A 25,385-nucleotide genomic window follows, 5' to 3' on the forward strand; every position below is an offset into this window, starting at 1 on the left:
AGTTGGAGAGGGGGAGGGGGGAAGCACAAGCCACCCGCTCCAGCTGGCTCCTCTCTCTCTCTCTCAGGCGCGCGCTCTGCAGATGTTCCCCACTGCCCTCCCCAGCCCAAGGGCCTCGTGGCGGCTTATAAATGACGTGACTCCTCTGAGGGCGAGTGCCACTGCTTTCCCCAGAGAGCAAGAGTATTTTTACAAAATCAATCCTTCCCCACAATGAATAATTGAAGCAGCAAGGAAATGCAGCATTCTACGGTGGCTTCCACAGAGCTGCAGGATGCCTTGGCTGGGGAGAGGCAGCAGTGGGAGGTTCCAGGACCGCCCCCCTCTGCTGGAGGGGCCCCTGGATTCAAGCTACCCTGAGAAGGCTGCCTGTATGCAGCAGCAGCAGGGCCCAACTCCCCAGCCCCACCTGCTCTGGGCAAGCCTCCCCCTCACCCACGGCAGCTGCCTCTGTGTTTCCTTCCCAGCTTCCTGAGTGGCAGAGAGGCCCAGCCCTCTCACTGGCTGCCAGCACAGTCTGTGGCAATTTTTCCTCTAAGCTTGTGCGCAAAAATTCTACTTTGTGAGCTACCGGCATTAAAGTTGTGCTCTGGGGCCATCCTTCCTGAGCTAAGACAAACCTGTGAGCTAGCTCACGCTGACTCAGCTTCGAGGGAACACTGGTCTGTGGTGATCCCTGGGGTAGCTGATGGCTGGACGTGGCCTGTAGGGGCTCTGGCATCTCCCCTCTGGCACTAAGCTTTGCACCTGCAGGACAAAGGTCAGCTGCAGCCCAGTCCAGGCAGGACAGGCGCACAGCCAAGGTCTTGCTTGCCAGTGTTCAGTGTGTGTGTGGGGGGGAGGGTTGGCTGTGCCTGTGCAGGCTGAGAGGGAGCACAACCCCCCCCCCGCAATAATTGTGGATGCAGCCACTCTCGTCTCTGCTCCAGCCACACCTCCACACAGCCCCAGCACAGCCGTGGTGGCTCCTGATGCTTGGCCGCAGGCCTGCCCCACCCCTTCTCCCCTTTCCCCACACTGGGTGGCCTTGGGCCGGTCACATGCTCTCCTCACCCAGTGCTGGGGACTAGTAAGGATCAAGCAGGGGGCCTTGGGATGAAGGAAGCCAGTCAAGAACCAGCCTCATTCTCACCTCACAGAAGCAGCAGCACTCCTTTTTTCATGCCCAGGTCCCCATGCTTCCCCTGGCAATGGCACAGCAGAGCTTCTGCTTCCTCTCAGAATGGAAGCGATGAAAGCGCTGCTTGAGCTTCCTCTCCAGGGCCTGATTTGCCCTCCAGAATCAGCCCTGGCTGCCCACTACCCTGCTGGGAGGGAGACCCCCACAGAACAAAATTAAGAAAGGCCAGTTTTATCACAATGATGCCATCAGGACAATGCAAATTCCGAGGAGACTGGCCATGAGTCCCACATCTCTTTCCAGTCCACTACGAGCCCGTTTCAGAAGTGAGGGCTTGGGCATCTCAGATCTCACTCTCCAAAAGCTGCTGTGACGTGAAGATGTCCTCTCAATGTTGCAGCTCCCGCCCCCCGCACCTTCACTGACCTTTGCTGGGCAAAAAGGGGGGGGGAGGGGGAATCAGCAACTCTCTCTCTTGGTCCACAGGGCTGTGGCCAAAGAGGATCACAAAGACTGGAAAAGGCAGGAGAAGAGGCAGGGGCTAGCAGCAACACAGTTATTCCTTTTCTTGTTAACAGTCTTCAAACCAAGCACAGGATTATTTAAAGACCAAGCAAGGTCACAGAAACAATTTGCATAATGTAAAATAAATCCACACTTGTAATCAAAAAGCCACATGCTTTAAATCCTTGGCCATTTCTATTAATCTCTGAAGCTCCATATAGATTGTTATGTGTAGCAGTCTGACTACATCATTCTTGTAGGTTTAAATCCTGCAGTATTAGCAGGAAGACTGAAGCAGTTGCTTTGTGACCTGCATCTTCTCTCCAACGGCACCCAGGGCTGGCAGAAGGAATTCTACACACACAGACCCTCCCCAGGAATTCTGAGAATGGCCACACAGTGCCTGAGAGAGGCGGATGAAGGGCTTGAAGCCTTACAGAGAATAAACATTCCCAAGTCCAGGACCTGAACATTACGTTAAGAATAAGGCACCTGATTCTTGCATGGGCCAACTGGCCCAGGTCTTGGTCTGCTCAGCAGAAACATCTCCGGATCCTCTGCTTTCTCACTGCTACTCTTCAGCTAACAATGAAATGCCATGTGTACACAGCTATTCAAGCAATAACCAAACTCTTCAAACAATACCACAGTCGGTCCACTTTGTCATAGATAAGGCCACACACAGGTTAGATTGTTACAGAGCACCACAATGAAAATATAATAGTAAAGAGGCTCAGTCTATATTCACTGAAATGGAACAGTCCTATAGACTCTATCCAAAAGATTTATAGGCTCTGACTGAAGAAGCATGGCAGATAAACAAACTCCAATGAGGCGTGACGACATGCAGCCTAGGTGATCAATTTGCATGTTTCAAAGCAATGTCTTCATCTGGCCGCCTTCATTTACTGGAACCACTGCTCACAATTTTAATCACACCAAGTCACAGTATTAACACTGGCAGTATAGCCCTTAGCCGCCTGAGACCAGCCCTGGTGCTTAGAAAGAGAAGAAGGCACTAGGCCTTGCAGTCTTCGGTTCTCTGGCAAGGGTAAGCAGAACAAATGCCAGATGAAGAGAGAAATGATACCTTCTGCACAGAGCCTGCAAAAACTCTCTGTGTGTATGTGTGTGTAGGGGGAAAGCAAATTTTTGATTGTGACTGTGATTCTCTATTGTCCTTCTGGGGCAAGGAGAGGGGATGTTCATGCTCTGGCCACCTCATCTGGCTCTTCAGTGGAACTGTCTGTTATTATTTAGAATTATAGAGTTGGAAGGGGCCTCTAGGGTCATCTAGTTCAACCCCCTGCACAATGCAGGAAACTCACAAACACTTCCCCCTAAATTCACAGGGTCTTCATTGCTGTCAGACGGCCATCTAGCCTCTGTTTAAAAACTTCCAAGGAAGGAGAGACCACCACCTCCCAAGGAAGCCTGTTCCACTGAGGAATCGGTCTAACGGTCAGGAAGTTCTTCCTAATGTTGAGCCAGAAACTTTTGATTTAATTTCAACCCATTGGTTCTGGTCCTACCTTCTGGGGCCACAGAAAACAATTCCACACCATCCTCCATATGACAGCCCTTCAAGTACTTGAAGATGGTGATCATATCACCTCTCAGCCGCCTCCTCTCCAGGCTAAACATGCCCAGCTCCTTCAACCTTTCCTCATAGGACTTGGTCTCCAGACCCCTCACCATCTTTGTCGCTCTCCTCTGGACCCGTTCCAGCTTGTCTATATCCTTCTTAAAATATGGTACCCAAAACTGAACACAATACTCCAGGTGAGGTCTTACCAGAGCAGAGTACAGCGATACCATCACATCACGTGATCTGGACGCTATACTTCTGTTGATACAGCCCAAAATTGCATTTGCCTTTTTAGCCACCGCATCACACTGTTGACTCATGTTCAGTGTATACTCCACTAAGACCCCTAGATCCTTTTCTCACATACTACTGCTAAGACAAGTCTCCCCCATCCTATAACTATGCATTCGATTTTCCTACCTAAATGCAGAACTTTACATTTATCCCCGTTAAAATTAATTTTATTGATTTTTAGGACGAGGAACCATTCACAAGCACTCTTTGGGTGCAATCTGTCAACCAGTTACAGATCCACCTAATGGTAACAAGATCCAAACCACATTTTACCGACTTGTCAACAAAGATAGCATGTGGAACTTTATCAAAAGCCTTACTGAAATCAAGATAAACGATGTCTACAGCATTCCCCTGATTCAGCAAGGTAGTCACTTTCTCAAGAAAAGAGATCAGGTTAGTCTGACATGGCTAGTTATTGAGAAAACCATGCTGGCTCTTAGTAATCACATCCATTCTTTCTAAATGTTCCAGGACCAACTGTTTGATGATTTGTTCTAAAACTTTTCCAGGTATAGACGTCAAGCTGACGGGTCAGTAGTTACCCGGATCCTTTTTTCCCCTTCTTGAAGATGGGGACAACATTCGCCCACCTCCAATCTTCCGGCACCTCTCCTGTTCTCCAAGAATTCTCAAAAATAATAGCCAGAGGCTCAGAAATTACATCAGCAAGTTCTTTTAGAACCCTTGGATGCAATTCATCTGGCCCTGAGGACTTAGTTTCATATAAACAAACTAGGTGTTTATGTACCACCCCTATGCTGATCCTAGGTTGGAACTTCATACCCTCCTTATATGTTCTGTTTCTGCCATGTTGAGCACCGTTTCCCTCAGAAGAGAAGACTGAGGAAAAGTAGGAATTGAGCATGTTATGTATTGCATCCAAGTCTTTGGGCATAACACAGTGAACGCCACAGAGGCGACCAGGGGAAACCCACTGGTCCCCAGATGTAGCTTGCTAATATGCTCCACCTATCAAGATCTGTGGCGGGAAGTTTAACTGGCCAGGGTTGGACCTGGCCAGATGGAGGGTTATTCCAGGGCATGTATATATTTGGGACCCAGACCACGTTTCGCCCTCTTGTGATGTACCAGCTAATAAAGTATGTTGCCTTCAACACGTCTCGTCACTGAGTACATTACAGAGCAGTTCTGCCCTCTCTTCATTACCCGTTACAATTTCAATTTCTTGCCCTCGCAATGGGTCTACCGTGTCCTTGCTCTTTTTCTTACTCTGAACATAAGAAAAGAACCCTTTTTTGTTGTTTTTAGCATCTTTGGTCAGCCTAAGCTCATACTGAGCTTTAGCTTTCCTAACTTTTTCTCTGCAAGCACTGGTGATTTGTTTATATTCATCCTTGGTTATAAGGCCCTCTTTCCAATTCCTAAAGGACTCTTTTTATTTCTCAAGTCTTTAGAGAGCTGTTTATGGAGCCACTTCGGCTTCTTTAGGCTTTTTCCATTTTTTCTTCTCATAGGAATCGTCTGTGATTGCACTTTCAGTATTTCGCTTTTAAGAAACTCCCATCCCTCCTGAACCCCCTTCCTCCTAAGTATTTCTGACCCAGCATAGTTCTAAGTTTATCAAAGTTTGTCTTTCTGAAGTCCAACCTATAAGTCTGACTACGTATAGCTTTTCCCTTCCCTGACTGAAAATTCCAAAATCACATGGTCACTACTGCCCAGGGTGCCCACTATTTCCACTTCTTCAATCAATTCTTCCTTGTTGGTGAGAATCATATCCAAGATAGCAGATCCCCTTGTTTCCGTCTTCTTTTTCTGGAAAAGGAAGTTGTCAGCAAGACAAGTCAGGAATCTATTTGACTTTTCATTTTTAGCAGAGTTGGACTTCCGACAGATGTCTGGGTAACTGAAATCTCCCATGATCCCTTCTTTTGGAGAACTTTGCAATCTGCTGTAGAAGTATCTCATCCAAGTCCTCTGCCTGACTTGGTGGTCTATAGCAGACCCCCCCCCAATAATATCACTGTTATTTCTTACTCCTTTTATTTCATTTTTTTAACTGTGTTGAAAGCTACTCTGTGGATCCATTTTTGAACAAAAGGGTGGGATATAAAAGTTTGTTGCCTTATTTTGAAAAATATAATCCTTTTTTTAAAAAGGTGCTCTTGGACTCTTATTTTACTCTGTTGCTTCAGCCTAATGCAGCTGCCCACCTGGATCCACCCGGCTCGGGGTGGTGGGCTTCTGATGCTAGGACTGGAGTGCACAACCAGCTTCTGCTGCACATGAGAAGGACTGGCTTCCTCTTGGAGACTGCGCAATGTGAACCAGCTGCAGGGAGCCTGCTCTCTCCCCACAATGACCCCCCCACCAACTGTGCACGCCCCACATTTGCTATCAAAGATGAGCCAATTAGACCAATATGAATGTGGTGGCAAAAACAGCAATTCGTGGACTTCAAAAGCTTCACTGTGTGTGTTATTTGAGTTAATTAACATTTATTTGCTTATTTTGGAGAGAACAGCCGGCACACGCAGAAGCACTTTCCAGATGCCAGATGGCGAGCTGCAGCCAGCCAGCCAAAATAGGCATCCGGAGTCAGCAGAAATCAGCCGTCAAACGAGACTGCAAATACAACATTTCATGTTCTAAATGTGTTGCTCTGATGCTCACATAGATATAGTGGGCACTTGTCAAACCCTGGAGGTGCCAGCGGGGGGGGCGGGGGGGGGGCCTGCTGCTGCGTGGCCAAGGCACAGGGAGCTCCAAAGTGGCCTCCTCCTTCAGGGTGGCCTGGCACAGGCCTGCCCTTCCTGCCCAAACAGAGATCACCCTCCCCCCTGCGAGTAACTCTCAGGACAGCTCCTGCCTGTTATAAGGGGCCCAGAAGACAGCGGGGCTCGAGGGCAGGGAGGGGGACACTTCTGTGATGCATGGGCCAGTGAAAGGGTCAGCTGGAGACAGGCCAGGCGGTGGAAGCCAGGAGGGAAAACACTGAATGCCGAAAGGAGAGAAGGTCAGAACCTGGTTGCATGAAAGATCTCTGGCCTCCTCTAGCCCTTAATCGCTTTCCTTACCTAAGCGTCCCAGAGGGAAAGCACAGTGGGGAGAGAGAGAGTGTCTGCAGAAAGCAGTTGTGGGGTTCAGCCCTGGTGCCACTTCAAGCTGACCAAGGGAGGGGAGGGTGGCTTTGAGGTCCATATTGCTGCACTCTTAACAATGGCCCAGAAGGAGGAATTTCTACCAGATGCAGCTTCTCCCTTCACTGCAGCACAAACCTGGAAGTCTTGGTCTGCGAGGCAGAGCAACGGAGGGGAGCTCCCCAGCAGATGAAAACCCTCCAAGGGTTTTGTGGGGGGGAGACCCAGAGATGCTTCTCAATACCCCATCCAGAATTTGCAGCCATCTCGTCAGTTCCAGCCTGCATTCCTGAAAATCTGTTTCATAGCACGAGAAAAGGTTTTTCCCATTGGCAGCCACACAGCCAGTGCTACGAGACTCCCCACAGGACGAGTAGAGTGGGAAAGCTGTCCACATCCAACCTGGGCTCCCCCGGGTGTTGCTCAGGAAACCATCCCCCAACGCCCACCTCTCAGCCAGCCTGATCTGACAGGCGAGTTCTCCATCCCTCTGCTTCTTCCACCTTGTCCACCAGCCCCACTCCCACAGGCCAGGACGCCCAGCATCCGACTGGCAGGGCCTGCAAAGAAGCCACATCCTTCCCATCCAGGGCATTTCCAAAGAAGCCCACCTAGGAATGCTGAGCCCAAAGCTCTCCTTCTCCACAAGTCGCAGCCTGGCAAATTCCCCTGCAGCCCAGTCCAGACTGAAGCTCCCCTGCTCCCAAGAGGGTGCAGACGCCGGCAAAGAACGATGCACAGCAACAAGGCAGACAAAAGCCCCTGAGCTGTGAGATGGTCCGGGGGGAACTGGACTGGCAGGGCTCGTTGCAACCCAGGAGATTCGGCAGAGGCAAACAAGCAGACAGACAAACACAAACAGAGACCCACAACGGACTGCCAAAGACTGGTCTGGTGGGAGCTGCCAAGGGAAACCCGCCCCTAAGCCCCACTTGTGCTGAATTCAGGGGGCAGCTTTCTTGAGGCTTCTGGTTCTGCCATGCCCCTCTTCCTCTCCCCTGCCTGTTGCCCCTCCCTTCCCTCAGAACAGAACCCTCCTTTCTCCCCACCAGCTTCCCAGCCCTCCGTCTCTCCAGCAATCCTGCCTCTACCCCACCCCCCACTCCCTGCTGTGTCAAGATGATCTGTTCACAGAAGCCTCACCCAGGCTCCTCTGGGGGCTGCTCACTGCTGGCAACCTACCTGCTGTTAAACACAAGACAATCCCAAGCACTAAGTGGGCTTCCTCCCCACTCTTCGCTCCTCACTCATATCACAAAACACACAAGTCCCAAACACCAATATGAGAATCTGGGGCCTCCAGCCCAGGGCATCAGCTCAGCTGCACAGTGCAATGCCCATAAACAAGTCACTCTGGATGGCAGTTTCCCTGCCTGCCTCCCCCCCTCCCTCCCCAAGATGGCCTGATAGGCCCAGGAGGCCAGGCTGGCTTAAAACACACACACTTGAAATGCTAGCTTCTGTCTGCTAACCCATCAAGGACTTTAACAGCTCTCCCTCCAACAAGAGATAATACATTTCTGTTTTCACTACTGCATATTTATATTAAAGTTATAAGCAAGACAGAAATACAGAGAGTCTCTAGTAAGAAATGCACACAACTAAGCCTATCAAAGAGGCCTGGACTCTCTCACACCATTCCTGGGAATCATCAGCACAAAGCTATTAATCAAAACTCTGGAACTGCCAGGCTTGCCTACCATTGTTCTGGTAATGCCCCCCCCAACGAAACCCATAGCAAGGGGCATTTTCCCACAGAAAAGCAAAGTGCTGAGTGAACCCCCCCTGCTCCTGCACCTCTGGGAACAGCTGGCCTGAGGTGCCCCAGCGAGCTCCACGGCAAAAATGGGATTTGGAGCTCCAGCCTCCTCCAAAACTCCAACCACTCCACCACACTGCCTCTCTCACACGGACTTCCCACCAGTCAAATGCTCATTTTGCAATTCAAATAGAGGTACCGACTTAGCCCTAAATGACTTTGGGCCACTCTTATCTAAGTAAGAGCAGTGAATAAAGCAAATATTGCAGAGAACAGACATGCTATGTTAAAGCTGTACTCACAAATAAAACTTCTCATCCCACGTTGGATTCAGGTTTCCAAAGATAGTCTTGGTTCTCTTCTTGGCTTTGCCCACTTGCACTGTCACGTAAGGATCACTGGAGCCCGTTTTGTCCTTTGCTTGCAAGCCCTGCGCACACACCACTGTTGGGAAAGTGGAAGACTCCTTGGGAAGGCCCTTGACCTCAGCAGGCCCAGCATTCACCCTCTGAGGCACTGCAAGGGATGCTGGGCCACACTCCAGATCCAACCCCACTCCCAGCGCTACAAACATGGCTTCTCAAAGGTTGCTGGAAAAGAAAATGTGTTCAAGGGAGGGAGGGAGGGAGGGAGGAAGGAAGGAAGGAAGGAAGGAAGGAAGGAAGGAAGGAAGGAAGGAAGGAAGGAAGGAAGGAAGGAAGGAAGGAAGGAAGGAAGGAAGGAAGGAAGGAAGGAAGGAAGGAAGGAAGGAAGGAAGGAAGGAAGGGAGGGAGGGAGGGAGGGAGGGAGGGAGGGGCAGAAGCAAAAGGGCAGGCTACAGTTCTTCCAGGCCAGGCCAACCACAGAAGTGGTGAAGTCACTTAGTGATTTTAAGGAAAGTGGAAAGCTGCCAGCATTTGGGAAAGGGCCCTTCACTCTCTCAGAAGTGAGCCAGCAGCTGCTGCCATAAAAGCTCATCAATCTGAAAGGCCAACTAACACTGAGCAGAAAGCAATGCAAAGCCACAAGAGGACAGAATGCAATCACCATGTGCCCACAATTTCTGTGGATTGCAGGAGCACACAACAATGCACGCGTGAAGCTTCGCCATCTGCACTGACTGCTCCATTCAATGCAGCGGGGGCAACCAATCCCATTGGAGCAGCTTCCCATTCATGCAGTAGAGCACCGACAGAATCTGGGTGCTCCCAGAGGCAGCCTGCCCTTCCTTCCTTTTCCCCCTCCCCCCAGAGCACCCATTAGAAACACCGTTTCTGCTGCCACAAGGCCAGAGGGCTGGTGCACACCACACCAAGGGAAGCAGAACACTTGGATCAGAAAGATGAAAGGGGCTTCAGTTAGTGAGGGAGGCAGACTAGAAATACCAAAAAACAACCCAGCAGAACATAAGAGAAGCCATGTTGGATCAGGCCAATGGCCCATTCAGTCCAACACTCTGTGTCACACAGTGGCCAAATATACACACACACACACACACACACACACACACACACACACACACACACTGTGGCTAATAGCCACTGATGGACCTCTGCTCCATATTTTTATCTTACCCCCTCTTGAAGCTGGCTATACTTGTAGCCACCACCACCTCCTGTGGCAGTGAATTCCACATGTTAATCACCCTTTGGGTGAAGAAGTACTTCCTTTTATCCGTTTTAACCCGACTCAGCAATTTCATTGAATGCCCACGAGTTCTTGTATTGTGAGAAAGGGAGAAAAGTACTTCTATCTCTACTTTCTCCATCCCATGCATAATCTTGTAAATCTCTATCATGTCACCCCTCAGTCAACGTTTCTCCAAGCTAAAGAGCCCCAAGTGTTTTAACCTTTCTTCATAAGGAAAGTGTTCCAACCCTTTAATCATTCTAGTTGCTCTTTTCTGGACTTTTTCCAATGCTATAATATCCTTTTTGAGGTGCGGTGACCAGAATTGTACACAGTATTCCAAATGAGACCGCACCATCGATTTATATAGGGGCATTATGATACTGGCTGATTTGTTTTCAATTCCCTTCCTAATAATTCCCAGCATGGCATTGGCCTTTTTTATTGCAATCACACACTGTCTTGACATTTTCAGTGAGTTATCTACCACGACCCCAAGATCTCTCTCTTGGTCAGTCTCTGCCAGTTCACACCCCATCAACTTGTATTTGTAGCTGGGATTTTTGGCCCCAATGGGCATCACTTTACACTTAGCCACACTGAACCTCATCTGCCACGTTGACGCCCACTCACCCAGCCTCAACAGATCCCTTTGGAGGGCCTCACAATCCTCTCTCGTTCTCACCACCCTGAACAATTTAGCATCATCTGCAAACTTAGCCACTTCACTGCTTACTCCCAACTCCAGATCATTAATGAACAAGTTAAAGAGCATGGGACCCAGTACTGAGCCCTGTGGCACCCCACTGCTTACTGTCCTCCACTGTGAAGACTGCCCATTTATACTCACTCTCTGCTTCCTATTAATTAGCCAGTTTTTGAACCACAAGAGGACCTGTCCTTTTACTCCATGACCATTTTCGCACACAGCTTACCTCGCAGTCACAATCCTGTTCCCTCCGCAGCGTCTGTCGGATTTCCCACCATCTGCGCCGGAGTTACAGGAAGTGCTGCGGCTTTTGTGTAGCAAACGTAAACTGGGTTTTAGCGGTTTACGTTTGCTACGCAAAAGCTGCGGCACTTCCTGTAACTTTGGCGCAGATGGTGGGAAATCCGACCAGACGCTGCGGAGGGAACAGGATTGTGACTGCGAGGTGAGCTGTGTGCAAAAACGGTCCATGACTCTCGAGCTTACAAAGGAGACTTTGATTAGGAACTTTATCAAAAGCTTTCTGGAAGTCAAGGTAAACAACATCTATTGGGTCTCCTTTGTCCACATGTTTGTTCACCCCCTCAAAGAAATGTAACAGGTTAGTGAGGCAAGAACTTCTCTTACAGAACCCATGCTGAGTCTTCCTCAATAACTCATGTTCATCAATGTGTCTCCTCATTCTGTTCTTGATAATGGTTTCTACCAACTTTCCCAGTATTGAAGTCAGACTGACTGGCCTGTAATTTCCCGGATCTCCTCTGGAACCCTTTTTAAAGATGGGAGGTGACATTTGCTACCTTCCAGCCCTCAGGAACGAAGGCAGATTTCAATGAAAGATTACAGATTTTTGTCAGAAGATCCACAAGTTCAACTTTGAGTTCTTTCAGAACTCTTGGATGTATGCCATCCGGACCTGGTGACTTATTAGTTTTTAATTCGTCTATCAGTTGTAGGACCTCCTCTCTTGTCACCTCAATCTGACTCAGGTCTTTCAACACCCCTTCCAAAATAAGTGGTTCTGGAGCAGGCAAACACTTCTCATCTTCCACAGTGAAGACGGAAGCAAAAAATGCATTCAGCTTCTCAGCCATTTCCCTATCCTCCTTCAGAGTGCCAGCTAAGCCCGCCAACGCCCTCACCAGTGATGGTGATCTTTGCTGACCACTTGGACGTCCCATCCAAAACACTCTGTTTGGCTGCCTTTGTGTGCTGCACAAAATCTTCCTTGGGAATCAGGAACACTTCCCGAATCAATTCAAACACTTCCGGCCTGTTTCTCTCTCGGATCTTCATTTGTTCCTTCATTGCTGTAATAATATTCTGGGTTTTATCTTCAGCTCCGTGCTTTGAGCTCTTTTCTGCCGCCCCTGTGAATGGATTATGGTAACATGATGATACACTTGTCAACAGCTTACTGCTTACGACATAAACAATCCATATATATATATATTGGTAATTAAGGATGATGTTGAAATCAGGAAAAAATAAATTCAAGTTGTGAATGCTAGAGTCAAATCATACCATGTAGGCCACAACATGAACCAAAGTTTCTAGTGGCTGACAGGTACAAATCTGTATGCACCAGAATCTATCAGCTTCCAGAAAGATGAGCACTTGAAGGTATGGAGTGTGACTGGTTCTTCTACATCTCCTGGCAATATTTTGGTTTAACTGGACTTTTTTCAGAGTGAAGTCAGCAGAGTTTGAAGATGAAGAAGAGATTGGATTTATATCCCACCTTTCACTCTGAATCTCAGAGACTCAGAGCAGCTTACAATCTCCTATATCTTCTTCCCCCTCAACAGACACCCTGTGAGGCAGGTGGGGCTGAGAGAGCTCTCACAGCAGCTGCCCTTTCAAGGACAACTTCTGCAATAGCTATGGTTGACCCAAGGCCATTCCAGCAGCTGCAAGTGGAGGAGTGGGGAATCAAACCTGGTTCTCCCAGGTAAGAGTCCTCTGCACACTTAACCACTATACCAAACTGGCTCTCAGTCCTACCAATATTTAAGACTATTCTGCTCCTTCTCCTTTAAACTGTTCCTAGATAAATACTGATGTGTCCCAAGTGAACCTGTTCCCATGCGGCATAATCGGCCCCCTGACAAAATTTACAGATTTCCTCCCCATACAGTCCCTTCCCTGTCTGGGACAGAGAGCAAGAGATAACTCCCAGAAGTCCGTTTCTGATGGAAGCCAAGGGTTTAAGAAAAACAGCCACAACAACAACACCCAACTACCTGGCTGCAGCTCATTTAATCAGCAAACTTGGAGCTACACGGTCATCAGAATGACCATCTGCCAGTAACTTTCCCCCATGTCTAAGGTGACCCCCAAGAGAGCCTCCACATCATAAAGCTGAGATTCAAAACTACAAGAAGTCCTGCAGTCCCTTGAAGTCTAACAGCACATCTGTTATGGCTCAAAGCTTTCTTGTAGTCGAGTTAGCCAATTTGAGGAAACACATAAAAAGCATTTGGTGAGCTTACATACAATGGAATAGAAAGCATTTCTCCCTGCAAAGCAAAGAGATAAGTCAAACCCAGGAGAGGCAGACTCATTAATACGCTCGGCAGGAGGGCAGCCCAAAGAACACTGTCCAGAGAAACGCCAGTTCAATGCATCATGCAGCTCCCACTCAACAACTCTGCTGTCTGCACTGCTTCCTGCTGAAGCTGAAATCTCAGGGAAGACAGACTTGGGAAAAGAAATTCTGGCCCTGCACCCTGGTTGCTGCCCAGTGCCCTATACATTTAACATATTGGTCAATTTACAACAAATGTATTGAGTTTCACTAACTATGAGTCACCACAGATGTTATCTGAAAATGCAGACACAATGTCCAAAGAACCCACTCTGCTGCTGTAGCAGAAATCAGTTCCCCCCCCCTCCTCCTCCCTTTGGGAAGGGCCCTGGCTCAGTGGCAGAGCACCTGCTTGGAGTGCAGAACGGCTCAGTGGCAGAGCACCTGCTTGGCGTGCAGAAGGGCTCAGTGGCAGAGCACCTGCTTGGAGTGCAGAAGGGCCCAGTGGCAGAGCACCTGCTTGGCGTGCAGAAGGGCTCAGTGGCAGAGCACCTGCTTGGCGTGCAGAAGGGCCCAGTGGCAGAGCACCTGCTTGGAGTGCAGAAGGGCTCAGTGGCAGAGCACCTGCTTGGCGTGCAGAAGGGCTCAGTGGCAGAGCACCTGCTTGGAGTGCAGAAGGGCTCAGTGGCAGAGCACCTGCTTGGCGTGCAGAAGGGCTCAGTGGCAGAGCACCTGCTTGGAGTGCAGAACGGCTCAGTGGCAGAGCACCTGCTTGGAGTGCAGAACGGCTCAGTGGCAGAGCACCTGCTTGGAGTGCAGAAGGGCTCAGTGGCAGAGCACCTGCTTGGAGTGCAGAAGGGCTCAGTGGCAGAGCACCTGCTTGGAGTGCAGAAGGGCTCAGTGGCAGAGCACCTGCTTGGAGTGCAGAAGGGCTCAGTGGCAGAGCACCTGCTTGGAGTGCAGAAGGGCTCAGTGGCAGAGCACCTGCTTGGCGTGCAGAAGGGCTCAGTGGCAGAGCACCTGCTTGGCGTGCAGAAGAGCTCAGTGGCAGAGCACCTGCTTGGCGTGCAGAAGGGCCAAGAACCCGTCCCTCCCAACTCCAGTCAGAGCTGTTTGAAGAGGTGATATTACTGAGCTTGGCAGACCCAGTCACAGGCAGGATTTCATGCCTTCTCCCCTCCAGGTGGACCAGCTGACCCCTGCCTGCCATACGGCCACTCCGGGAAACCTCCTCCAAGCCTCATCCACTCTCCATTCCCAAGGTCAGCCTGAGACAGCTCCCTCCCAGCATGCAAGGGGATCAGGGGAGGTGGGCCTGCCTGCGATTCCCGAGCAACCCAAAGGTTCATGCAGCAAACACTTACTCTGCAAGCAATCAGCATTGAGGAGATCTTGGCACTTCTCATGGCATTTGACCCCACATTCTGTGCACTTCATGCCTTGCCTGGCGATGCCCCAAAGGAGTCCTTCACATTCATAGCAGTAGGTGGGGGCGGTGGCGGTCCACACTTCAAAGTAGTGGGGAGTGGTGGAGGACATGGGGTAAATGAGAGCCTGCAGGGTCTTCTTGAAGACATGCATCTTCTGTCCAGTGGGGCACAACACATTGAGAGAAAGAGAGGATGAAATCAAGAAAGTGATTCACAGCTTGAATCGCTCCTTCATGCATGGCCAGACCAACTCTTCATGGGACCCACAAAACCTGAGCCTCTTTGGCAGGCAGGCAGCTGCCCATTCATCAGCTGAGCCCTCCTGGACTCCTCATCCTGTGGCTGGAGGAGGGAGAGGGAGGAAGCCAAGGGAGGCGGCTCTGGGGAGGGAAGCACCCCCCGACAGGGTGAACATGGGACAGTTCATTAGCTCTTATGGACAGACTTCCAGACACGAGAAACCATTTCTCGTTTCCCCACATAATTAGAAGTGCCCCATGCAAGAGTACACGTTGGGGACATTCGTGAGACCCAGCCAGACTTTCTGGCAGCTGCTTCCCTGTCAGGGTTGGACTTGGAGCAGGGAAGAGGGTCTCTGCTTGGAGTGGCCAAAGCTCAAGTGGAACACTGCACAAACAAGGATATTCAGGAATCTCTTATATTCCTAAAGTAATAATGGAACCCCCCCACGTGGAAATAGGGAAACGATCCACCGCTCTCTGGACAGTGGCCGGGTGACTGAACAGTCGAGGAAAAGTCCACTCCCCCTCCCACCCCCAGGCAGGGGGATCGCCCTTTGCAGCCCTTTGGCACGGCTCCCCCCTGGGGCAGGAGGGGGTCATCAGGGCCCCACCAGGGCTGACTGGGCTGCTTCCCCCTTTCACCTTCCAGCATGTCAGCGTTATTACTAAAAAACCATGTCCTCATCAACCCAGGCGGCTGGTAGTAAGGCGCTAAAACGACCATAGCAAGAGTCCAGACATCAGCAGCCCCTCCAAGGAAAGTCTCCCCTCAGACACCCCCAGTGTTGGGCCTCCAGCAGCGGAGAAGGCAGGGGAAGGAGTTGGGGTGTGGTGTGCCATCCTTAGCAGGCACTGATCTGCTGAGCAGAGATGCCTTCCTTGATCTTCCAGCAGCCCACACTGAGCTCTGGCCGGGAAGACAAATGCAGAGGAAGAGGAAGAGGATATAAATGATGGAGCAGCCTGAGAGCCACGGGCTGAATGCAAAGGCAGTGATCCTCCTCGCAAGGCTTCTTTCCAGATGGAGCTGCTGCTGCTGGGGGGGGAGGAGGAGGAGGAGTCGTCATTGATGGACTTCCCCAAGGCACACTGGTTCACATGGAGGAGTGGTGATTCTGGCGTGGCTAGAGAATCAGTGTCAGATTGCCCGCTGGCCCCACTTTTAGGGTGATGCTGCCTCTTCCGCTCTGCTCTCATGAGCCGCTTCCCCCGTTTGCCAGCAGCAGCCCCTGCCTGGCATGGCTTGAAGGGTCCCACTGCCATCCTTTGCCAGGAGCGGGGAGAAGGAGCAGCAGCTGCTGCTGGGGCTAGGCGAGCTAGCGAGGAGGCACGCCATGATGCTGTCTTCTGTGCTGGCTCCCCACAAGGACCCTTCCCTTCCTGACATCCCCAGTGAGATCCAGGGGCATGGAACTCATATAATACAGAATCTCTCCTCAGTGGTGCTTGAGGAAAGTGGGCAATGGTTGCATTTGTCTTCTTTTCTCCATCAGTCGCTTTTCTAATCCTGCTTTTCTCCAAGTAACTCAGGGCAGCACGCGTGGTTCTCTCCTCTCTATTCTATTCCCACAACAACCTTGTCAGGTAGGCTAGGCTGAGTGCATCTGAGTGGCCCCAAGGCACACAGTGAGGTCTTCTGACAGGGTGGGGATCTGAATCGAGGGCTCCCAAGTGCCAGTGAAACCTCTGCACCTGGCTGGCTCTCTGGGTGATAAAAGGTTGTGGCTGTGGACTAGGAGGACCCACAAGGAAGAAACGTCTTTCCATGAAGAAGCTCAGATTTCTGTCTGCAGCTATTTCCAGAATATTGACTCCCTCTCAGATAGTCTTGCGTTCGAGGTCTGGAAACAGCCAACAGCAGGGTCAAGGGGATATAAAATGCAGGAAATGGAAGGTGAAATACAAACATAACTGAGGAAAATACAGGAACCATTGCACTAGCTGTAGTAAGCTAGTTAACACACCTGTAATGGCTGGGTTTTGTTAAGACAGTCACAATTATAGAGTGTGCAAACTAAGGAGATGGAAAGCATCATGCTGGAGTGCTCTGCTTGCTGAATACTGTGGTTTTCAATGTCAGATTGTGTCATTTTAAAAATATACTACCTTCCTCACCCTGGACATGATCACATTTCACTTGGCACCTCCTACATTTTAATGGCCCCTCGGTCCTGCCATCCACCTCCCCAAAATGTATTTAATAAAAATGACTGCATTTGAAGTGCATGTTGGAATAAAATGTTGCTGGTCTGGAAGATGCCACAAGCTTCCCCTCAGAGACAACCACTGCCACACTTAAAGCGCTACCCCCGCCCCGCCTGGCGCTGGAGGAGGAACTCCCAGCTATAAGGATCACAAATGGGGGGGGGGGGTTTAAATGACTTTGTATTGAGAAAGTCAACAGAAGCCACACACTTTTCTGCCTGGCAAAGGTTTTATTAAAAAACAGGCACGGAAACTTATATAATATGCTACGAGGTAAGCTGTCATCACCATTTGGACTTTATGCCTGGCTTAGGAAAGGAATACGGAAGCACAGCCAGAGTCTGGTCAGGAGCACATGGCGGGCAACGGGATGCACCCTCTTCTAGGGCAAGCCGGGGTGGCCAGAACCCCAACGGGGGGATGAGGGATAAGATCGAGCCTGCAGAACCCCACAGGCCAACAGCCGTGGGGCAGAGCAGGACCCCCCGCACCTTACCTTATGAGACCAGCCCCCTAGGCATGACTTGGAGCCACCATGACACAGCGCCCCCCTCAGTCCCAGCGCTGACAGCATACGACAGACAGCCCTTTTTAATCATCGTTGGTTTGTTTATGTTGTAAGCTGCCTGGAATTCCTCAAGAGAGAAAGGTGGCTAATAAATGTTTCAAGTAAAAGAAATGATCAAATAAGCTCTGCTTTCCTGCAAGAATGAGGTTTTGATGGCTGGGGGGCGGGGGGGCGGTGGTGCATTGACATCCATGGTGAGGGCACAGGAGGCCCTAAGCCTGGCTGAATTCACACTCGCCGTGTGCAGATGTGGAGGTGAGCATGCAAAACCAGGTCCAACTTCTATTGGCTTTGAGGACAGCCAATAGCCAGAGAACAGTGAAGGTTCCAGCAGCAGAACTGGGAAGGAAGGAAGGACCTATTCGATGCATGCAACACAATCATGGGATTTAATTAGCTTGACAGACTAAATGTCCAGGAAGTCTGAAAGCCTTTGGGGGCCATGCAGGCCCAGCGTCATTTGGGTCCACTATTTCATCTCAGCTCTACAAGCTCTGCCAGAAGCTGATGCAGTATTTTGCACACACTCTAGCTCTCCAGTTTCAGGAAGAAGATGGACACCCTCATTCCAGAGTCTGTTCCCAACACTCGGGAGGAAAGGCAGTCCCACATACACTTCACTGCAGTAGTCAAGCCCGGGCATTGCCAGAGCACATCATCTCTTCTCAGGAGAATAGCTGGTGAAAGGCAATACGTTTCCTTTCAAGCCTGTCTCCTTACTAGATGCTCTACACCTGGCAAAGACACTTTTCAGCATGAACCATTTCTCTCAGGGGCTGAACAAGATGGTTAAAACAACAGGCCTTGGGATTAAAAAAGACTATTCTACTTTTAAGCATCTGGCAGAAGCAGAACTAGTCTGAGAAGATGCCCTACCCACAGGGGCTGCTCCCCGGGCCCACGCCACAGAAGCTCAGCTCTGAGGGGACCGCACAGGGCTGGCATGGCCACAGGGGGATGGATGGGAGTCTGGCACACCCCCTCCTTTGGAGTCCCACCCCAGAGGGTCTCATTAGTAGGGACACGTCATTCTTGCAGTGCATAGAAAGTGGGCTGGAATGTTTCCTCTGGCCTTAAAAACCCCCAGCAATAACAACTGACAATACAGCATTCTGATATCATCAGAAACATGACAAGATGCGTGACTAGCAGGAGTCACTGTTTCCAGTAACAAGACAATGTTTTTTTTCCAAGGTAGCTCTGACCAGGAGGAAATGGCGCCAAGTGAAGAACAAGAGTCAGCAGACTGCTTTGCTGAAAGGAAGAGAGGGACACTTGTGCCTGAAGAGGGAGATTTCAGCTTCCTTTCCTGCAGAAAATGTGTGTGTGAGAGCGAACATTTGGCACAACCCTGCTCTCTACAGGGAGAGCAAGCGGCACGCAGAGACTGATTCTGTCCTCATTAAGCACACCTCAGCTGGCTGACCTTCAAAACGGTGCCCTGAAAGTCAACTTCCTGACAGCACATGGATTTTCAAGATCTGCTTCATTGCTCTGCAGAACCAAACCCCAGTAAACGGGGGGCACGAAAAGTCCTCTTCAGGAGTACCTGTGGGGGGGGGGGGGCGGTGAGGATGTGTGCACAGGTGTGAGAGACAGCACAAGGGCTAAGCCACAAACTATGGTGAGCACAGAGTCACAGTCAGATGTGACACATGGATTCTCCTTAATTCCTGCCGATGGGTGCCTGCGGGATGCATGGGGAAGGGTCTTCAGCCTCTCTCTGTGTCTTGCTTGTAGAATCCATCCCTGGGGAGCCATCTCTTTTCTGCTGGGGGTGTGAGGGTGTTTCACCAAATGTCCTACTGTTTATACCTTCTTCTTAACGAACTAAACGAGGGCAAGCGTAAGGGCAAAAAAGTGCCCATCGTCTTCATCTGCTCCAGTTTTGCAGAGAACTAATTTGAAGGCTTTGGGGTTTCCATCGTCCACATGTCACATGGACCTCGTGGAATGGGATGATTCCTTCTGTTCCTGATGAACCGAGATGCTGCATTCGCTGGGGCAGAGGGGGTGGCTCTCTGCCTCCCCCACCCCCGCACTCCAGGATCTTCTTCCTGCTGCGTGGCTCCCAAGCGCACGAGAGCACAGGAAGAGGCTGGAGTGGAAGCCACGATGCTCGTGTCAGGGGCCAAACGTGGTCTTCTCTCAAGTCTGAAGATGCTGACAGCAAAAGGCCTTTTCCTTACCCAGATGGCCTCTTCCTCTTCTGACAAGGCCTCCCAGAAGCTGCCCTTCTGGTGTCCTGAATTCGCCGACAGGAAGTGATTTAAGGTGATGACCACCCCTTTAGCGACCTATAGTGAGGGTGGGCACAGGAACTCATCCTTCAGATGCCCCCCCAGCCATGGAGCCTCTCTCAGGGGACCTTCAGGAGCTCTCGGCCTGCCCCCCTCCCCTCTCGGCTGTTGTGAAGGTAAAGGAGACAGAAGTAGCAGGATGTCTGTTCTCACTGAAAAGCACTACAGACGTTACTCATAACCATGACAACCATGGAGCACTTGCCACCACTTGCCAGGAGAAACAGACCGCCCCCCCCCCCCATGGAAAGAGGCCCCTTACCAGTTCTTCATTATTTAGAGATGTCCGGATGACCATGGCAAGCGACAGGCCAGACTTCCGCGCAGCAAGGGTCTGTCCAAGGCAAAAGCACACCGTCAGTAGGAGAACGGCAATGGGGGGGGGGGGAGAGGTGACCCACCCCCACAGGGCTCACTGCCTGCTGCTACCTTGCCCTGCTCTGGGGCACCTTGTGTTGCCTCTGTGCTACCAAACCCTGCCCATCCTTACGCTGGGCATTCTACTGCCCACCTCAGAACAAAACACACAACATGCCAGACCTTCCCCATCTCTTTGATGCCTCTGAATCTCACAGCTATTGTGCACAGAAATCAAAGGTGCCAGCAGTTAAGAGGCTAGAACTTAGGTGGGGGTGGTGGGGATTGTGAAAGACGTGCTGGCAGAGGTTTGCAGGAAAAGCCCAGCAGGAACTGTAGGGCAGCTGCTGCCCATAGGTTGTCAACCACCTGGCCTCCTTGGATGCACGAGGCCTGCGGGGGGCGGGATCCCACATCCCGCCCCCCGCCCCATCTTGGGCTCCATAGATGTCCTTTTGCAGTGCTAGTTGCAGAGCCTGCAATTTCACCAGAACAAAATTCCTGGTGTCTCTCTCTGCTTCTGATCTGGCCTCTTCCATCAATCCTCCAAATACCTGTGCCAGGCCTGCAAAACCCCATTTCAGTTCCCTGTGCCAGATTTTGCTCCCTAACTCTCAGCATTGTGGCTTACCTGATTCATAGGTCTGGCTGGCTAACTGACTCAAAGCTACTTGCTCATGAGCAAACTGCAAACTCTTTCCCATAGCAACAGTTCACAGGTGTGGGTCACGGGTGCTGCCAACATTTTCACCTCATGATAAAGAGCACCTCCAGCATGCCTGCTGCAGGGGAAGCTACACTCCCAAGGGCAGAGTTTATCTATTTACTTTTTGCAACAACAGAAAAGCTAGAAAAGAGACCTTTCCAATTAAGTAAACAGATTCCAAGGGATTACAATTATTCAAATGATCATTCTAAGGGGCTATTTTGCGTGCTCCATTCCAAGCTCAATTAGACTTGTGGCGGAATGTGCCCACTCTGGTCTGCCCTGCCCTGCCCTTCCTTGCTGGGTTTTTCTTAACACCTGGAGAGGTTTTTCTTCCTTTGGGGCAGCCCCCCCACCTGACCTTTGTATGGCATTGCCCACCAGGAAAGGCCAGGACGCCCAGCTCCCCTCCCAAGTTCTGAGGCCTGGCCTCTGTGTCTCCCCCTGCCCTGCCCTGTTTTTCTTAACACCTGGAGAGGCTTTTCTTCCTTTTGGGCAGCCCCCCACACCTGACCTCTGCATGGCATTCCCCACCAGGAAGGGCCAGGACGCCTAGCTCCCTTCCCAAGTGCCTAGCCTGGCTGCTGTCTTTCATTCCACCCCGCCACACCTGTTTTCCTAAAGCTAAAGGTAGTCCCCTGTGGAAGCACCAGTCGTTTTCGACTCTGGGGTGACGGTGATTTCACAACATTTTCACGGCAGACTTTTTACGGGGTGGTTTGCCATTGCCTTCTCCAGTTATCTACACTTTCCCCTCAGCAAGCTGGGGACTCATTTTACCCCCCACCTCGGAAGAATGGAAGGCTGAGTCAACCTCCAGCTGGCTACCTGAACCCAGCTTCCACCAGGATCGAACTCAGGTCGTGGGCAGAGCTTAGGACTCCAGCCTGACCCACCCATTGTCTCTCCTGCTAGATCTATTACCATTTGCATGAAGGCAAGCTGAGGTACCCTCTGCGAAACAATTGCTCATTTCAAACCTCCCAGGAGAAAAGGCGACCGATTTCACACTCAGCTTACCCTGCAGTCACGTTCCTCTTCTCTGCCTAGTGTCCGTTGGACTATCTGCACCAGAGTTACAGGAAGTGTCGCGGCTTTCGTGCAACTTGTTTTTAGCGATTTCCTGTGTGCTGTGTGAAAGCCGCGACACTTCTTGTAACTCTGGTGCAGATAGCGGGAAATCCGACGGACACGGCGCAGAGAAGAGGAACGTGACCGCGGGGTAATCGGTCAGCATTTCTTCAGGATACTAATGCATCAGAAGAGGGGGAAAGGGCTGAAGACAGAAACAGAGCAGCAGCAGGAGCATTTCTCTAAGCAGCCCCGCCATTGCCTCCCTTCTGTGACCAAGACTTCCATTCCCATCATGCCACGCTGGCCACTTGGACGAGCATGGCTTCACTTACAGCTGTGCTCTGCCCTGACTGAAGGGAAACCTCTCGCTATCTACCCCCCACTTTGACAGGCTGGGCTGGGAGCCAGCAGGGCCTGAAACGAAGAGACCAGACCAACATGATGAGAGAGCCCAACCAGAGCAGAAACTGGCCTCAGGGCAGCCACATTTAAGACTACACTGAAAACCTCTCCGCTTCTTTCGCTCTCCCTCTCCCTAAGCCTACCCAAGCTTCAATGATTCCCTAGATAAAGTTACAAGAGGGGGGAGCAATACGATTAACTTATTAAAGATAAATACGGCTACTCTCTTGTGTGCTTTGCTTTGTTACCGCTGGATGATGGTTAACAAACCGACCTCGTCAGCTTTGTTGGAAACTCTCAGCCATTGAACGAGGTTGTGACACTAATTCATAACGAATTCCTTAGCTGCTATTAACAATGCCTTCTCTTTGCCTGTGGGTGTGAAACAAGACCACATAGCTGCTGGAAACGCCCCCCCCTCCGGTCTCACGGCCTCACTCAAGCATGCCTGCTGCCTTGACCACATGAGGCTGGAAGCTGTCGCCTCTCCACGCTCCATGGCTCTCAGGCCAGGCAGAAGCAAGCATTTCCCTGGGCAGTACATCTAAGTCACTCCGTGTCACGCTGATGTTCCCGGTGTCACACCTAAAACTGGAACTTGGGCCCATCAGCTCCAGCTCAGAGGCTTCTGCTGCTTGAGAAGCCGGGCATCCGTGTGTCCGAGTGACCTCGCACCCACCCCCAAAAAAGGTTTGGGGCGTTGACCTGAGGCAGCAAATCAGGAGGCTCCTTTGAATTTGAAGAAGAGGCTCCTCCCTCCCACTTGCTCCTGCCTTCAACGTCCCTGCTGCCCCTGGGGATGCACTGCTGACAGCGGCCGCCCTCTTCCAAGAAAGACACAGAGACAGCTTTAACAGCAAGCGTCTGATGCTGGCTGGGAGGGTTAGGAGGGAGGGAGGAACACTCTGTTGAGAGGCAACATCGAAGAAATTCTAAACAGCAAAAGAGAACCCCAAGGGGTGTGTGTGTGTGGGGGGGGAGTCTGTGCTAGTCCAGGCACTTCTGCTCTCAGCCGGAGCAGCACAGGGCACCAGGAATCCCTCCATGCATGGGACCTGCTTGCAGGGCATGGATGGGAGGGGCGGCAGCTGAGGGGGGCACGGAGGAGACCAGTTTAGAAGCTTGGATGCTGTTCTGACTGAAATCTTGTAGTAAACACATCAGCAGCCTCTGGCACTGCTTAAGCTAGCAGAACATAAATAAATTTGAAGGGCAGAAGGAAATATTATTGAAAGAAGACTTCTCATCCTCAAGGGCTTCAATGGATTTTTAATTATTAATACTAAACCAGAATCCAGGAAAGGCCATCTATTTCCCTGCAGAGCAGCCTTTACAGCCTCTGCCAGCACACACGGAGGCCATGATATACAAGGATTAGAGGCGAGCAAGGGGAAAAAAGGGATCGCACTGCCAGGCTCTGGAATTAATGACTGGCTAGTAGAGGAATTGGAAGTCTGTACAAAAAGAAGCCCAACCCACCGGGACACAGAGTGGCACAAGATGCACAGCAAGTCACAGAAGCCACCTCTGGAGGATCGCAACATAGCAGGGCTGGATTTCAGACTGGGGCCACACATGGTCTCATCACAGCCTTTCTTGACACCCCCCCAGCCCACTCCCCCCAAAACACACAAGTGGAATCCTCGCTGCTCAGCAGGGCAGAAGGCAGGTGATCTGTTTCATCTGTCTCTGTGTTTTTCCTTCCCTGACAGATTACTGTGAGGTCCCCATTGGTGGCATCGAACAGCAAGGGACTGTGGCCTCTGGGCTTGATGGTGTGGAGCAGGAGACACGGGAAGGAGGGAGGGGGGGGGCTGCTGTAGAGGATGATTTAAAAGCAGCAAAATAATTTAGAAAAGCAGCTAGAAAAAATAACTCTGTCATAGTGGGTGATTTTAACTCCCTGCACATTGATGGGGTCAATACGTGTCCACGTCAGGAGGAAGAGACTGGGTTTCTCGATACTCTCAGTGACTGTGCCACGGAGCAGATGGTCACAGAACCTACCAGGGAACAGCCAAGCCTGGACTTGGTCCCAAGCAGTGCCGAAGACTCGGTGAGAGATGCAAATGCGACTGCGCCAGTTGAAACAGTGACGATAATGTCATCAAGTCCAACATTTGTGTAAAAAGGGCCAACAACAACCACTTTTAACGTTAGGAAGGCAACTTCTCTAGACAGCTTGTGAAGAAGAAACTGAATGGGAAGGTGAGGAGGGTCAAATCCCTTCGGGGAGCCTGAAGACTATTTAAAACTACAATCTTAGAATCTGAAATAAAATGTATACTACAGGTTAGGAAAGGTGCAAATAGGTATTTAAAAAGCCTACCTGGTTAACAAACAAGTAATGGAAGCAGTAAAAGGTAAGAAGGATTCCTTTAAGCAGCGGAAGGCTAACCAAAGTGAGATAAATAAAAGGGGGGGCAGGTTGTGGCAAATAAAATGCAAGCTGGTGATCAGACAAGCAAAAAGGGACGATGATGAAGAGGAGATTGGATTAATACCCCACCCTTCACTCGGAGTCCCAGAGCAGCCTACAATCTCCTTTCCCCACAACAGATACCCTGTGAGGTAGGTGGGGCTGAGAGAGCCTTCCAAGAACTGCTCTTGAGCAGAACAACTTTGAGAGAGTTATGACTGTTGGGGGGGGGCACAGAGGGAGGGCTTCTGAGGTCTGGCCCCACTGGTGGACCTCCTGGTGGCACTTGGGGTTTTTTTGGCCACTGGGAGACTGGATGGGCCACTAGCCTGATCCCACAGCGCTTCTCCTTTGATGGTCTTGTGTCTCGGTGCCAGGGCGAGAGGGTGGCCCTGCCAGTGACACATGGTGAGCTGCTGGGAGATCAGAAGAGAAGGGGGAAGCTAGGCTGGCTCCTGGCTGGGCCTGG

General features: G+C 50.8%; 1 protein-coding gene across 2 annotated transcripts in view; it reads right to left on the reverse strand.

The window, feature by feature from the left end:
- The window catches only part of UNC13C (unc-13 homolog C), a 120,903-nt gene that overhangs the window by 45,832 nt on the left and 49,686 nt on the right, over positions 1–25,385 (reverse strand). For both annotated transcript variants that reach the window (XM_060259742.1, XM_060259743.1), the window contains exons 6-9: positions 20,221–20,292; positions 14,578–14,797; positions 11,829–12,056; positions 8,672–8,813 (exon numbers count right to left, since the gene is read on the reverse strand). In XM_060259742.1, coding sequence (XP_060115725.1) covers positions 8,672–8,813; positions 11,829–12,056; positions 14,578–14,797; positions 20,221–20,292 — 662 coding nt within the window. The remainder of the gene's footprint in view (positions 1–8,671; positions 8,814–11,828; positions 12,057–14,577; positions 14,798–20,220; positions 20,293–25,385) is intronic.

This window comes from Heteronotia binoei, chromosome 19 (assembly GCF_032191835.1).
Source record: "Heteronotia binoei isolate CCM8104 ecotype False Entrance Well chromosome 19, APGP_CSIRO_Hbin_v1, whole genome shotgun sequence".
Classification (NCBI taxonomy): Eukaryota; Metazoa; Chordata; class Lepidosauria; order Squamata; family Gekkonidae; genus Heteronotia; species Heteronotia binoei.